Source organism: Heloderma suspectum, chromosome 1 (assembly GCF_057233095.1).
Source record: "Heloderma suspectum isolate Gila_16-S chromosome 1, 16-S_ref, whole genome shotgun sequence".
Taxonomy (NCBI): Eukaryota; Metazoa; Chordata; class Lepidosauria; order Squamata; family Helodermatidae; genus Heloderma; species Heloderma suspectum.
The window spans coordinates 103,368,672-103,385,520 of record NC_139458.1 but is presented as its reverse complement, the minus strand read 5'-3'; the positions used below and the strand labels follow the sequence as shown (position 1 = coordinate 103,385,520).

Here is a 16,849-nt window from a genome sequence, read left to right as displayed (position 1 = left end):
GTCCATAAATAAAATCCCATAGGTTTTCACAGCCAATCAGATTAAATGTCAATGAGGGCAAATGAGTTTGAAGACATTGAGGGCAAAGTAGAATAAGAAAAACAGCACCAAGAAGAACCAGCAGTTAGAAGCACAAAGGGGCACTGAACAGTACTGAAACAATGCAGTTCATGCATAACAAAATGCATTCATACATGATAATTTCCCATAAATATCTGTGTAGGAAAACCATTTATCTTACATAATCTCATGGGATGAGCCTACACCTGTTTGTTTTGCAAATTGTGCACAAATGGTGGGTATTTCTAATTGACTAGGAGTTCCCAAAGCAGGTGCCTTGTGTGGCACAGAGTGGTAGGCGGCAGTATTGCAACCGAAACTCTCCACGACCTGAGTTCGATCCCAGCAGAAGCCGGGTCTCGGATAGCTGGCTCAGGTCGACTCAGCTGTCCATCCTTCCAAGGTCAGTAAAATGAGTATCCAGCTTGCTGGGGGAAAGGTAGACATGACTGGGGAAGGCAATGGCAAACCACCCCACTATAGTCTGCCATGAAAACGCCAGCGCAAGCGGCGTCCCTCTAGGGGTCAGTAATGACCCAGTGCTTGCACAGGAGGAACCTTTCTTTTTTCTTTCCCAAAGCATATACACCATGTGTATACATCATGAAATATGTGTGTGTGTGCTCATTACACATATCAATGTACATTGTTGTTGTTGTTGTTTTACATACATGTACCTGATTTGTGAAGTAGCCTTTACTTAGGCACTGGGGTATCAAACATGCATTACTTTTTCTGGATTGTGCCCTTTGATTCTAGTTTGTACTTAAAAACCAGAAACTTTTATCAACAAACAAATGTCAAAGAAACCACTATGAAACTATTAGGTTAGTTTGTTGCATTTCCCTCAACTCATTTGAAATTAACTTACCTTCCAAGGAAAAAGGCAATGTAGAAAATAGAACTGTTCAAGTTGACAAACTGGAAGAGAAACATTTTCAAGGCAAAACTGTTTTCCCATTCTGAGTCCGTTCTAGGATGTTCTATAAAGACCAAACCAATAAAAGAACCCAAACAGAATTCACATTATACATGTGTCCTAAAAGGCAGAATATAAATGAGTGTAATACATAATACATTTACAAAGGAAATAAATTTGGTATGATCTAGGCTGCCATTTACACATCTGACACTCTATTTGAAAGATAAGCATGCACTGTTTCAAATTTCATCCATAGAAATAATTGAAGATAACTGAGCCACAAGGGTGATCTATTTATTTTGATTTATAATGTGACCTATTCATATGTGCTCAGAACAAGAACACTTTGTATATTAAAGATATTATACATCTGTAAGTAAGTAAATTAAACAAATATAATCTTTTCAAGGTATTTGCTGTAAGCATGCGTCCTCAGGTGCAACTCCACTAAAAAGGTCTGCCACATCCTCTTCAATGGAGTGTGAAATTTGGTGCATGTAGCTGTATAAGATTGACTCTCTAGATAACTTCTCTGCCTTTGGGATCTTTTATTGATAATATGTATAACTGAAGTGTCATGAAAGTCACAGAGTGACACAATGTAGGGCTTTGAGGCACTATGATAATTAATATTGTGCATATACCATAAAATACAATACAGTTGATAATGGGTTGCTGTGCCTTTCAGACATAGCTGAAGATGGCTATCAGGACAGGAATCATTGTTTAAACAAATGCTATTTCACCTGCAGCTATACAGCAAACTGCTGCTTGGAATATAGGAGAAGAGGAATGTACTACATTGGTGAGAAATTTAATTCTACTTCTTTCCTGATAAACTACTTGGTGCTGAAATCTGGCTCAGTCATTTTTGGCCAGTCAAAATGGCTTCCTGTCAGGATTCAGGTGGAAGGTACAGACAGAGAAATCCAGAAGGTGGGCCGGGTGGGGGGAGAGGGACAGTGGATAAATCAACGGCAGAGGGATCAACACTTCCTAAGCTTGTACCAGCCATGGAGGAAGATGGTGTGGTGGTTCTGCCTCCGCATAGAGTTGTTATTCATTTTCATTGATGGGAGAGAAATTAACTCTGCCAGCTCCAGGGCCGGCATAGTTCCTGGCCCTGTCAGGGGAATGAGGGAGCATTGAATTCTGAGGATCCCAGCCTCCCCCAACATGCCCCTAGCACCCCCAGAGACCCCCATTCCTGCCCCCATCACTGTCAGAGCACTGAGGCCCCTTGGTCTGCCAAAAGGGAGATCTGCAGCATCCCATGCCCCCTTAGCTGCTGGGATTCTTTCCTAAGTCATTAATCTTCAACTTTTTCAGGCCTTGGACCCACCGTTAGCCCAAGCGTGCATTTGGGATATTTTAACCATATATTTCTATGATGGCAGGGCTGCTCTTGCAACTCACCTTAGGTCAGCTTGTGACCAAGTAGTGGGTCCTGTGACCCACTAATTAAAGACCAATGTATATTCTGGGTCAGGACAGAGGAAGGGAGAGCAGAATGTATAAGTCTGAGGTAACATGGAAGACAGATGGAAAGAAGTGTCTCAGCTGCTGCCAAAGTTACCCCAAATGAAGTTACCTCCATTTCAGGAACCACCATTCTCTCTTCTACCTTTTCCTTTTCAGCTCAATTCAACTCAACTCAACTCTACGGCTCTACCTCCTTTCTTTGGCTCTCTTCACACCTTGGTTTTTTAACAGGATCATTCTTCTTTAATCACTGGTTTTCAAGGGTGCTTTAAATGCTGCTGCTGCTCTCCTGCTGCTATCTCACAACTTCCCCTCCTTCTTCCCGTGTTATCTGAGAATGGGGAAAACTCAGCATTTTCTGTGCTTGTGATTGAAATCACCATTTCCCCCCTGTGTATTTCCCCTTTAGTGCTTTGCCCCACTTTGTGTGAGCATGTGCTAGGGGGTGTTGCTGGGCAGTATTGAATAACATTGTCATGACAACAAATAGATGGGAGTGTGGGGGTTTCTGCCTCTCTCCCATTCCAGGATGGGGTGGGCGCTTGAACTGTAAAGTGGTTAACCATCCCAAATGCTTCTCTGAGATTCCTCCTGAGCACAGTAATGCTTACTTCTGAGTAAACTCATTGGCTGTAAGGCTTTCCTTTCCTGGGAGTAAGTGCTATTGAAATCTGTGTGGCTTACTTCTGAGTAGGCATGCTGAGGAGTGCATTGTAAGTCTTGAGTACTTAGAGAAGCAGTCTTAAGGTCTCCCAACCCCTTCTATGCAGGTACTTGAAACCTCCCCCTCCCATTGCCTTCACTGACTGCTTCTTCTCCCTTTTGCTCACCAGACTGATGGGCTTTTTTCCTCCCAGGGTGGATGGGGGCGTCTTCCTTCTCAGCATTGTAGGAGAAAGGCTTGACAGTTAGGATTTCAATGGGTATTGAAAGTGGCTTTTCTCCTCCCCTGAATAAAAATTTTCATCATGCAGAGCTTGGAATGGTCAGTTTTAATAGTTTCCTTTTGGGGTGTGGAATTGTTTTAGATAAGGCAGTAATGCTGAGGTGGTTTTCCATAGTACTCCCTCCCACCTAGCCAGCTACTATCTCTTCTCCTAGGCCACCTTGCAGGATCATTGGAAAGCCAGAATAAGGGGGGAGAGCAACAACAGTGCAGAGGGGAGGCAGCCACTATCTCTTCTCCTAGCACACATCACAGCATTGTTGGGTAGCCAGAAAAGGGGGGGGGAGAAACGGTGCATGTGGGGAGGACAAGCCAGTTGATGCGAAGGCAGAATAAGGGGGGAGAGCAGCCAGCGTTGATGACAGATAAGGAAGGAGGGGATGCAGGCAGGCAGGCAGGCAGGCAAGCAGGAGGGACGGGCGGAACATCAATCATGTTACAAGAACCAGTGATGGGGGGGGCAGGGTGGGAGTGGCCAGCAGCCACTTTCTGTCCCAATTTTTCCATGCAGCTCCACCCAGCCATGAAAAGCAATGCAGCAGAGGGAAGCACTACGAGAGATGCTTGTATGCCCTGTGGCCAGTCTAAATACTGGAAAGGAACAGGAATCAAAAGGAATGGTTTGCAGTGGAATAAAATGCCAGATGCGAAGACAGCCTTTATTTGCATTAAATGTCTTGTGTTCAAGCAGGGTGCCCTGTGCCTTGAGATTTACTGACTGCTTACTTACTTGGGTCATCTGGACTACTTTGCAAGGCACCTCTAATACAATTTGGTACCTGTGGCTGACACCTCCATTCTGTGGCAAACACTTCTCTTGCCGAATTTCTGTCATGCAAACTTTACAACTACACAAGCCCTACTTCCAGAAAGATCATGAAAGCCTTCCATTATTTTTCTTGTTGCAGAAAAAGAATGTGTATTTTTTGCAGCACGCATAAAACTACATAATGAATGAATAAATTAAGTCTTATATGAGAACTTTAAGTAAGGATGCAACAATAACTGTGCTTGATGTAATCTTAATGAAATAAGCAATGCTTATTTCTTGGGCTCCAAGATCACCGCAGATGGTGACTGTAGCCATGAAATTAAAAGACGCTTGCTCCTTGGGAGGAAAGCTATGGCAAACCTAGACAGCATAGTAAGAAGCAGACACATCACCTTGCTGACAAAGGTCCGCATAATCAAAGCTATGATTTTCCCAGTAGTAATGTATGGCTGTGAGAGCTGGACTATAAGGAAGGCTGAGCGCCGAAGAATTGATGCTTTCGAACTGTGGTGCTGGAGAAGACTCTTACGAGTCCCCTGGACTGCAAGGAGATCAAATCAGTCCATCCTAAAGGAAATCAACCCTGAGTGCTCATTGGAAGGACAGATACTGAAGCTGAAGCTCAAATAGTTTGGCCACCTAATGCGAAGAGAAAACTCTCTGGAAAAGACCCTGATGCTGGGAAAGAATGAAGGCAAAAGGAGAAGGGGACGGCAGAGGATGAGATGGCTAGATAGCATCACTGATGCAATGAATATAGACTTGAGCATGCTCTGGGAGAGAGCGCAGGACAGGAAGGCCTGGCGTGCTATGGTCCATGGGGTCACGAAGAGTCGGACACGACTGAATGACTGAACAACAACAATGTATGGGTAGGAATGTTTAGGTTTAGAATGTGAAATACAGAGATGTTTATTTTTGTGGAGGTTTAATAAATATCAAGTGAGGCACAGCTTGCCTCCCCCACCAATATTTTTTTTCTGGTGTTACAAGTAGAAACAAGATGAAACACTCCAGGCAGCAGTGTCCAGAATCAACCTATTTTTCTGCCTCCTATCTCTGCTTCTGATTGCCATTAAAAAGGAGTAGGCTGCTATTTTGATTTTTCACTTCAGATACACATCCATCTTTCTGTTCAAATATTGGTTCACAGCATTATGGTTTATAGCTTTCTTGCTTGACTGATTTTTCCAAATAATATAGAAAACCCCCCTACAGAATCATAACATACTTCCTGAAAGGAACAAAAGTCATATGAAAATGGAAAGGATAACTGGTATTCCATTACAGCTGATATCAATGGGATTTTTCAACCAATAGGTGCAGGTGGTGTTGGGTAACCCTGAATGACATGTATAAAGAGTTTCCCTCTTTTTGTTTTTATTTCCCTGTGCTACTGAAGAAAAGTGCATTGGATGGAAGATTAAAGCAAGTTAGGGCAGATACGTTTAAGCATTCTGCATCAGACAAGTTCAACCTGATCTAAAATTAGCATGCCACAAGATGATACCTTAAGATCATGCCTGGATGTGTTCAGTGATTATTAGCGTTATGGTCAACACTCTTGAAAACCTATGCACAGCACACCCTTGGTTAGCTGATAACAACTTTTTTTTTTTTTTTAACAAGAGCCATTATTTCTCTATTTTAAAGAGAAATTGAGAAAGGCATGATGGGAAAATATCAATTGCACCTTTTGAAACATGTCACTGAACTGAGACATGGGAAAAGGGCTTCCCCATGTGAACAGTAACAATAGATTTGGCAAATTTCTTTCCTCATTCACCTTAGCTGTTCTTTGCCTGGGTTTTTGGAGTGTATCTGTTGCTGTTCACATAAGGGAATAAAGGTTAAATGAGTCAAGGCCAGGGAATGAGTTAAGGTGGAAAAACAGGTGAGTATATGTAGTGGATTGGGGTGTCACATGTCAAGCCAAGCTGAATCTCTGGACTAATTTTGCCTATATCTAATTTATGATTGTATAGGGTTTTTTAATGTGAAGGTTTCAATCAATCCTGGGGCAGAGAAAAGATGGACACATTACTGAACTACCTGTATTTATAACACTCCATATTCTCAGTAGTAGTGCTAAATATAAGCTAATATTTCTTCCTAGAATAAAGTCATATAGGTAACACACTGGCAGCCTTGTGCATGTCTAACTGACATGTTAGTTAGGTATGTGTCAAATATGTTCACTCATCATTTTATAAGGCCTTGGGATTCGGTTTATCCCTTGCAGTTATTAGCATAGAACACGATCTTCCTTTTATACATCTAATTTTCTTTCAGGCACACCAAATATTGACATCTTGTAACTGCATCTGTAATACTATCTGCATTGTTTGACATTTTATCAGATACTGCACAATGGTGAAGCATCACAGCAGTGCAGAACACAGTAAAACTATTACTCACCTAGATCTGTTAAGAGATAGGCAACTTTTTCGTATACCTGAAATAGAAATAAGAAATAAGCACAAAGTTTATAAACTATAATTTTTTAAACTGATATGACTAGGAGTTCTAGAATGGTTGTGACAAAAATGACACATGCATGCATGCATGCATGGGCACACAGGCACACTAAATTTCAGGGGTTAGTTAAAATGCATCTCAATTTCCAGTGTGCATTATGGGGGTGTTTAAAATGTAATATTAAGTCCAGTAGGTGGACCCAAGTGGGAGCCACCAGCAAGCATGCCCTAGGGCATGCTTGCTATTCCTGATGAGCCAGAATTCTGGCTTATTGTTACATGTGATCTGGCTTATTATGTACATTAAGGTTACAATCCTATACACACTTACCTGGGAGTATGTTCCTTTGAACTCAGTGGGACTTACTACTAAGTAGACATATATTGCTCTTATAGTACAATCTTACACATATCTACTCAGAAGTAAGTCCTATTTTGAAACCTAATGCTTCAGTCCTATAATTACTAACCTGAGAGAATGGGACTGTTCACACAACACGCTAACCCACACTCAGTGGTTGAGTGTGGGTTATTTTGAACCATGGGTTATTCGTTGAACCGTGGGTTATTGTGTTGTGTGTTGTCTGAACACAGCCAGGGTGGCTTGTTAACCACTCTGAAAAACCCAGCAACAAGAAGTCATAGGTTCTCAAGGTGGCTTGTTTGAGGAAATAAGCTACACTGCATGATTAACAAGCCACCCTGGTTACATTCACACAGCATGATAACCCATGGTTCAACAAACAACCCACACTCAACTACTGAGTGTGGGTTAGCTGTTGTGTGAACAGCCCCTATGCTTCATTGAACAATGGAACTTACTTCTTCTAAATAGAAATGTATAACAGGGATGGGCAGAAGATAGATCTCCAGATGTTTTGGACTTCAATGCCTCAGATTCCTGACATTTCTCCATGCTGGCAGGGGCTTCTGGGAGTTGATGTCCAAAACATATGGAAATCTATTCTTTGCCCACCCTGATGTATAGGCTTGTACTAACAAACATTCTTTCTAGTGTGTGTGTGAGTATGTGTGTGTGTGTGTGTGTGTGTGAGAGAGAGAGAGAGAGAGAGAGAGAGAAGGGAGAGTGTGTAGAGTGTTTGTTCTAGATTTCCAATTCTTTATGAGAAAGTCTAATAACAGTTACATTTTTCATATTTAAAAAAATAAAAATTATGCCATATATTTTTTCTTTAGAAAAAGGAACCTAGTGCTATAGGTACAGGCCTCAATCTAGCTAGTTAGTGATGAATATTTCAAACTAAAACCAATGGAAAAAACAGTAATGGTTAAACTAAGCCCCAGTGCTTTCAATGGGACAGGGTCATGGCTATCTTTGGCTGGATCAAGGGCACTGTGTTTTCATTGTCTGTACTGGTGTGCCCTAGCCATTAAACACAATCACACATATGGTTTGTGTGCTGAGTGATTCATTTAAGATGCTATGTGTGACACTCTTATCCTAAAGAGGTCAAAAATTTACTAGACTAGAATTTCTAGTTTTATATGTGCACACCCAGAGCTGTATATTGTAATGAAATTAATATCCACACCCAGTCTTCTAGCATGAGTCCCTGCCTTAGGGCATGACCAGATTTAAATCTGATATTCATTTCCTGGAGCATGTCCATATTTGTAAGAGTTTCACATTTCTTGCAAACTTGTCCATACTTGCCATGATCCAGATATGGAACTTCAAATAACATTAATAACGGTTAGAGAAATGCTTCAAAGATCTGTGTCTCAAGTGCAGTACACTGGCTGTCTATTTGCTACCAGGTTTCACGTTTTGGTACTAGTGTACAAAGCCCTAAACAACTTGGGACCAAGATACCTGAGAGAGCACCTTTTGCCTTACCGACTTGCCCAATCACTGAGGTCATCAGAGGATATGCTCCTGGTGGTTACACATGGATCTATGGCCTGACTGGAGTCTATCTAGAGAAGAGCCTTCAGTGTGATGGCCCCCTTCCTATAGAACTCCCTGCCTGCTCTGGAGGTCAGGCAGGCACCAACACTTAGTTGTTTTCAGTGCCTCCTGAAAACAGCTCTTTTCCAGGAAGCCTTCCTTGGTTAACCAGCCTCGGTTTTCTTGGCACTCTGTTTTTTAAAGAATAATTTTAATATCATGTTTCATCCTCCTTCCTTTTATCTTTTGTTCATTTTATCTCTTGTTCACCACTCCAGAATCTATTTAGATGTGGAGTGGTATACATATGTTATAAATAAATACATAAATAAATATTGTGCATATTTCTCCTAAACATGCGTTGTGCATGTTTGTATTATGCATGTTTGTCTAATATACACATTACATTTTTGTACGTTATTTTCCCTAAGTTCTGCAGGCATTTTCTAATTGGAGAACTCCATTGTAAAAATCAGAGGAGTGTGAATTTTGAAGGATGACTGAATTTTGGTTTGCATAGTGGTTCAAAAGTGCAAAATCTGGTAAGTTTATATTAAAATGTAAAATGAACAAATTACTCCCCCATCTTGAGCAAAAATTCTTTCAAAAATATGATTTTTTAGATGTGTATTTAAATGTGAATATTTGTGTAGATTTTTTTTTTTTTTTAATGAAGATTACTATGGAATCAAGATGGAATGGACTTGTGGACAAAACAGGCTGATCTGTCCATTGCTGATCTGTCCTTAGCATTTTGCCAAAATTGTCTATTATGCCTTTATATCTCAAAACACTGAGCCTAATTCCTTTATGAGTGAGGTTTGGCATATGGCAATGAGTGAAAGGGCATTCTCAATAGGGATGTACAGATTTTGTAAAATCCATTCCATCTGTGTTTTGTCAGGTGTCTTTTGTTCTGTCATCCGTTCACTGATGGAATTGGATTTTTTCCCCCATTTTCCTGAATTTACATAAATTTGCATTTGGGCAAATTCACATTTGAGAAAATGTGCAAATCCCCCCATGTGCATTTTCATGCTGTAGCTTATGGGGAAAATTCACATTTTCAGCCAGTTTTTTTATTTTATGTATTTTTCTATGACTAAATTTACATAAAATTTCAGAAAGTTTTTTTTAAAAAAGGTCCATAAGTGTGTGGAATCCATATGACTTGGGAAAAGCTGGTCTGCTGTGGAATCCATGGGTTGGATTCATAGAAATCTGAACTCATTTTATTCCATTGTGGGTTTCTCTGACATCCCTACTTCTCAATAGCGGCCCCCTGATTGTGGAATGCCCTTCTTGCTTACCTTAATGTCATTTAAATACCAGGTAAAGACCTTTTTGCTTTACACGGCCTCTTAAATTGTGTTGTGGTTCTAACATTGTTTTAGCTTGGTGGCTTTTATTCCTCTGCTCCCTGCTTTAAATTGGTTTAGTGCCATGTATTTCTATTCCTCTGTTCTCTGTTTTAAGTGATGCATTTTATCTATTTCTGTATTTTATTTGTTGCCTTTCATTGTAATTGTATTTTAACAGTAGTTTTTATTTTCACTCTACATTGTAAGCCACTTAGAGACCCTTTGTTATTACATGACCCCAAAATAAACATCATCATTGTCGTCATCGTCATAATGGTTCAGCAATAAGTTATTTGTAATGAAATCTGAAATCCTTTGCCCAATACCACTTGATAAAATGGGATCTTTTGATTATTTATAGATTTTTATTCCTTGAAGGAGTTCTGAAGACGGTACAAAATTACACTCACAATAACATTGTGAGGTCGGCTAGGATGAATGATAGCGAGTGGCCCAAGTTTACTCAATAAGCATCATGAACCGAGTTGAACCCAGCTCTCTCTAGTCCTAGTTAAACTGTTACATCACACTGTCTCTGCTCTTTGTGATTGCTTTAACATTGTAACTAGCTTCCATAACATAATTAGTTGTCATTGCTACCATATATATATACATACAAAATAAAGGGTAACTGACAAACTGGGTGAGAAACTGCACAGGAAGTGGTTCAGGAGATAAGCAATGTTAGTTTGTAAACTAGAATTGCTTTACTTGAAGTTAGTTTAAATCACACCAAGCTGCTGTCCTAGTCAAGCAAAAAATGGTATACCAATCCTACATATTAATACATTTTATATATCCTCAGACTATCCTTCACAATGAATAAAGATCGAGAACTTACAACATTAAGTGACATGATGATCATAAAGTTGATACAGACTCCGGTGCCTGATGTTGCAAACTGCCAGTACTTTTTTATGAAATACCACTGGAAAGAGGCAAACTGCTCCATAGCCACGAGGCGATAGACTACAACTGCAAACACTGCAGTGAGTACTAATGAAATCTGCAGACAGATAAAATGGAATGTATTGACTTGAAAAATGGGCACATCACAAATAAAGAACATCTGGAAAAAATAAGAAGGACAAACTTGAAAGTACTGCAAACTCATCTCATTTATGTCTGTTATGTGTTTAGTCTGGAATTAAAATGCTCCTTAGTATTTTGACAAAATCTTCTATGCCTTAACATCACAAAATACAGAGCCCCATTCCCTTATTTTATTCCACTATATTACCAATTATCTCTGTATTTGAGAACTATTAACAATTCAAGCTGATATGAAGTAGGTTATAAGACCTTTACAAAAAGACTTTACCATGAAGAATATTCCTGACACAGACACCATCAGTCGACTAAGTTTATCAGGGAAGGGTTGAAAAGGTTCAGGCTTTCCTGTTATAGGATTTACTCGCTCCACTTGGGAATACTTTGCTTCAAACTGGGGGCGAAGCTCTTCCTGCAATCACAAAGATTTCTTTCAGTTTATGCCTGAGGTGAATGGCAGGTCATGTGTATCTGGCATAAGGATGGATTTGTTGTTCTTGTTGGCAGAATTCCCTTCTCATTGACATACTCTGCATACTTATAATAAATCAATGTATACATTATGTTCACATTTAATACTGAAACACCACACTGCCCTGGGACAACTCTGAAGATCAAAGGGTAGGATTAAAAAAATGCATTAGGGAATTGGACAACCAACTGAATACTGGTGGCAGCTGAGAATTTTAGTCCTACCCCTTTTCAAACATTCTGTCTGAAAAGGCTATTTTCAAACATTAGATCTCTTTCTGAAGTTTATTTGTGTACATGAATGTATGGGCGGGTGGCGGGGGGTTAAAGTACCAGGTTATACTCAGTATACTACTGCCGCACATGCGAAGGTACTATTTTAAAAGATTTTGTGCATGTACATCCAAATGCACTCAACTCTGCTGTATGCATGGTCTGGTACACTGAAAAATGAAGGGTGCCAGATTGTACATGTATTATACACAAATTGCACAATCACAGATTTGTGTGCACACACACATGGTTGGGCCCTGTTCAAATGATAACTTTGAATGTGTAGAGGTCAGAGGTGGGTGCCAGTGTGATCATCTCCTCCACTTCATTGTACACAAATGAACTTGAAAGAAAGGCTTTTGTTTCATGGGCATAATAAAAATGGTGGCACTCCCCTAACTGGAATGACTAATTTCCTCTTAACATGCACACTAGTGGGCATTATCATAGTTGGATAAATGTTCTAGGAAAATTGTGCCTGGATTTGAGAAATGCAGCAGTGCTGGTTCCAGATTTTTTGAGGGACCTTGGGTAAGACGCCCTCAATGTCCCCCCTCTCTTCAGGGAACGTACCTTATCACCACCAGTGACATCAGCTGCCATTGCTCCTCATCTTCTTTCTCATCATTCCTACCATTTGCTTGCTTGACAGGCAGAGAGCCAGTGAGCAAACAGACAGTGGCATCTTCTGCTCCTCCTTCTCACCATCACCATTGTTGGGGACCAAGCAAGAGGAAGGTGAACAAATAGTATGCAGTGGTGAGGAGGAAGAGGAGGTGCAACTCCAGGAGACTCTTGTCAGTAGGCCCCTGCTAGGGTGTGGGCCATTGGCAGATGCCCAACCATGCCTACCCTTGACACCTTCCCTGCATCTGAATATGACCAAATATTTATTTATTTACTTACAAGATCTATATATTATCACCCCAGTACTAACTCCACCATAATGGAAGTAGGTCACACTGATTTCAGTGCAACTAACATCCTTCACTAACATGCTTAAGATCATGATCTAATGCACTCACAGCTTGCGATATCAATGGAAATTTCCACTGTTCCCAATCCCAACTAATGCTATGTATGAGAATTTTCCATAGCTGATACCGTTTATCAGATGGAAGCTTTATTCTTGGTACTAGGTGCTAATGTTTTCATGTATACACTTTCAGATGTTTAGGTGCAGATGAAATCACATTGAGCCCAGCACTTACCTGAAATACAAATAATGCAGACAAGCCCTCAGATATCCTGGGAATACTAAAACTAAATGAAAATTGATATCAACATTGCTGTTACAAATTATTTCTTTCGATTCTTACCTCTTCATCTTCCCAGTCTATGAGGTCCCAGTCATAGGTTAGTACAGCTCTTCGCCTTTTCCAAAACTCTAAGAACACTGTAGCTGTGAAAGCCATTACTTATATGTTAACATTATAATCAACTGTTGGTATATTACTCCAAAATTCCTCCTTTATAAGGAAATCAATGGAAAAACCTCAATGCAGCGCAATAAAGATGGATTATCAGATTATCAGCTGTGTAACACTGTGATTTATCCAGTTTCACAGCTCTTGAGCTATGCACACCTGAAGCTATAAGCTATAAGCTATGGGGGAGAGCAAATTCTCAAGACTTGCGTATTGGTTTCACCAATCAGAGGAGTGGCACATAAGCAGGAAGATCCTCTTCTCATCTTTTGGGTCTTGGAGATGGACTATCAAAGTGTTAATCAAAAAGGAGAAGGTTTTAGCTATCTCTAGCAGACTTAATACATCAAAAGGCTTCCTGTTTTGTTCATCTGGAAGCTTCAGGAAATATGTGTGGTATTCCAGGTGGGCTACGGACACCAGCATCCAAGTCAAGAATGCATGTAAGTTTAACAAAATAGATACTGAAAGGCAGGGCTGCATTACAACACCTATCCTTACTTAATCTAAGTAACCTAAGGGATCCCTAATCTAAGGGATCCGTAGACTACAGATTCAGAAGATATTCTCTAACTTTGCAGGCCTTGGATAACACGTAGTCATCTATTATTTCTTCCAAGAAATTTCCGTGTTAAGAACAAATGAATGAAAAACAAGTTTTAATCAATCTTTCAACTCAGCAAGACTAACTGTAGCCTCTCACTGGAGAAGCAGTAATGACCCACCACTCACTGACTGTCCTCCCCCCGCAAGAATTTGGAATGTCACCATCATCAGGAGAACCAAAAAATAGGTTAATTTCAAAGATGGTCAATGAGAGCTTTAATTCCATTGGAATACTTGTTCCTGTGTGATTTTTCTTAACATGAAAGATTTTAATGTGTCTGTATTGCTTGATTCTTTTGTCTTTAATTTTTGTAACAAAAAATCTAAATGTTTTAAAAAGAGAAAGAAAACAACATACTAAGCCAAAGACTCTTAATGAATGTTAAAACAATACATTAGATAAATATCTGTTTGTTTGTTTTTTTCATTTACCAAAGCATTGAATGGAGGCTATGTTGTAAAGGGCCGATGCATGCACCCAAATATATATGTTATCTCTGATTTACCATGTTGCATCAAAGGCCACTTGTGAAATTGCTTTCATTTCTGTAGTGGTGTGCTGGGGAGGAGCTACGGTTGGAAAGGGCAAAGAAGCTCCTACCATGCAAGCAGACACTTCCTGCATCCTGCCTGCCTCATGGATCCCAACCATAACTACACACAAGAGGGAAAGGTTATTAGAAGGTCTATACAAACTTAAGCATGCTAGTTTGATAAGATCTTGTATGGTGCTGAACAGCAATTATGGATACTGCTGTATCGGTCCAAGAACCCTGCTGTATCGGTCCAAGAGCCGTCTAGTTGATCATTCTGTTTCCAACAGCCAGATATCTCTGGGAAGTGCCCAAGAAGGACCTGAAGGCACCAGCCCTCTCTCTTAATTCACTCCCCGCAACTGGTATGCAGAAGATACTGCAACTAGACATGAAGGTCACATTTAGCTATCATAGTGAAGGTAACAAGTGGAACCTGCAACAAAATGTTGCAATGTGGAGTCTTCTTCTTAAGAGTTCCAGTCAGCCAGCAATGCCATCTTCCAGGATACTTCATTCCATTTTCCCTCCCACCCCATTTCCCATCCCTCCTAAAACAGTCAGGAAAGATTTTGTGGTCACTGAGCATGCTCAGCCCTCATTGAGCAGTTTTGAGTTTCCACTCTCCCTTTAGGGTTTTTTTTTCACAGTGTTTTTGTAGTTCTGCAAACTTTGGGGTTCCCCTAAGCCTGCTGATACCTTCCTCTTGTATGGGTCTGCATAGTGCCACTTTGGCTACATAAGAATCCACACTCAGAGAATGCATTCTCTAGGAGTGAATAAACTCTGCAACATCTGGTCCAGGGCAGGATCCATGGTGGGGAAATCTGGGCCACTTGGGACCCCGCGGATTCCCCAGGAGCTTTGCCACGTCCATTGGATTTTGTGGGTGGCTCTGCTCCTGGCCACGCCGAGGCCCTCGTTCCCCACGTAGGCTGTTAAGGAAACCCTTGACAGCTGGTGTGGGGAAGAAAGGCCTTGGAGGCAATCCAGCACTCTCTCCCTGGTCTCCTGGAGAGGAAGCCAGTGCAAGAGCATTGGAGGTTGGCTGCACCGAGGCCCTTGTTCTCTGTGCCGTCTGTCAAGGAAACCCGCGGAATACAAGGGCCTCGACCCGGCACCCCAGCGCTCTCTCCCTGGCTTCCTTGAGAAGAAGCCAGGGAGAGAGCACTGGGAGCTGGCCATGCCAGGGACCTTGTTCTCTGCTCCAGTTGTTAAGGAAGCCCTTGATAGCCGGCACTTTCGGTGCCGGTGGCACCGACAGCCCTTACAGCTGCCTCACGGGAAATCTGGAAGGGGCAGAGGTGAGTGGGGCTGGTCTGCTGTGGACTCTGCAGGTCAGATTCTTGAGAATCCAGCATGATTGAGTCTGCAGCGGATTTCTCCACCATCTCTAGATTTCTCTATTAACATAGAGGATAATTTCTGATAGGCTCTATGAACTTGTTTAATCGCCTTTTAAAACCATCTAAATTTATAGTCCTTGCCATGTCTTGTGGTACTGAACACTGTATAGGTGAATTAGACATTGTGTACAATATCTGAACACATTCGGAGAATGAAATGCTTGTACTTAAGTGTCCAAGGTACATGGGTGCTTTGGTAGTGTTATCACTTCGTCCTTGAATCTCATCATAGATTTTAGATATCCCCAGTGCATGATGAAGCAGATTAAGACACATTTAAAGCAGGTGTGAGGAACCTGTGGCCTTCCAGATGTTGTTGTACTACAAATCCCATAACCACTGACCATTGGCCATGCTGGCTGGGGCTGATGGGAGTTGGAGTACAACAACATCTAGAGGGGCACAGCTTCCCCATCTCTGATTTAGAGGAATGGCTACATCCATATCAATGATTTTTTGTAAAAAAAAAACACAGAAAGGTGCTGCGGCTTCAGGCTGGTAACCACAGTCTGTGCCTGCAAGTCCTACTACCCTCTAACTCCACATGTATGTGCACCCTGTTTATAGTTGCTCAGTTTTGAGGGGGAATTATGTTTTGCACCAACTGAGGGACACTCTCCTATTCAATTGTTTTCGATGTCCCAGGGCTAAGACTGGCACTGAAAGCAGTTCCTGGGGTTAAACTCTACAAGCTCTGGCTCAAATTAACGCTTGGTTTGTATGTACATTTTAACATGAAATTCCCTTTCATAGATAACTTACTGACCAGCTTTGAACAGACAATACCCTTTTACATCCAAGGTTTAACTTAATACTTTTCTCCAGCATCAGAATCACTGGAGCATACAGGAAGTTGTTTTGAAAAGAAACATTCTTGACAGTTGAAGACAGTTAATGTGCACTCTTTGAGTGCTATAGTTACAAAAGCAAATGGTAAGTGGTAACATAGTTCACTTCTACATGCAGCAGCCAGACTAAATGTTCTTTTAATCATGCATAGCTGAGCTCCCCTACTCTCCTGCAAGTGTCCTCCATGGCCCTGATCGGGATTCAGAACCATAGCAATTTTGTCCTGAAATTCCATCCCTCTGGGGCATTAAAAGCAAATATTTTCTATTGATTCCAATGAATACTTTTTTTCCCCGGGGGGGGTG

General features: G+C 41.1%; 1 protein-coding gene across 1 annotated transcript in view; it reads right to left on the bottom strand.

Annotated features, from left to right (window-relative positions):
• Positions 1-16,849, bottom strand: part of ANO3 (anoctamin 3) — a 405,787-nt gene that overhangs the window by 19,213 nt on the left and 369,725 nt on the right. Inside the window, exons 15-19 of the mRNA XM_084852445.1 lie at positions 13,043-13,125; positions 11,251-11,391; positions 10,771-10,935; positions 6,601-6,637; positions 932-1,043 (exon numbers count right to left, since the gene is read on the bottom strand). Coding sequence (XP_084708571.1) covers positions 932-1,043; positions 6,601-6,637; positions 10,771-10,935; positions 11,251-11,391; positions 13,043-13,125 — 538 coding nt within the window. The remainder of the gene's footprint in view (positions 1-931; positions 1,044-6,600; positions 6,638-10,770; positions 10,936-11,250; positions 11,392-13,042; positions 13,126-16,849) is intronic.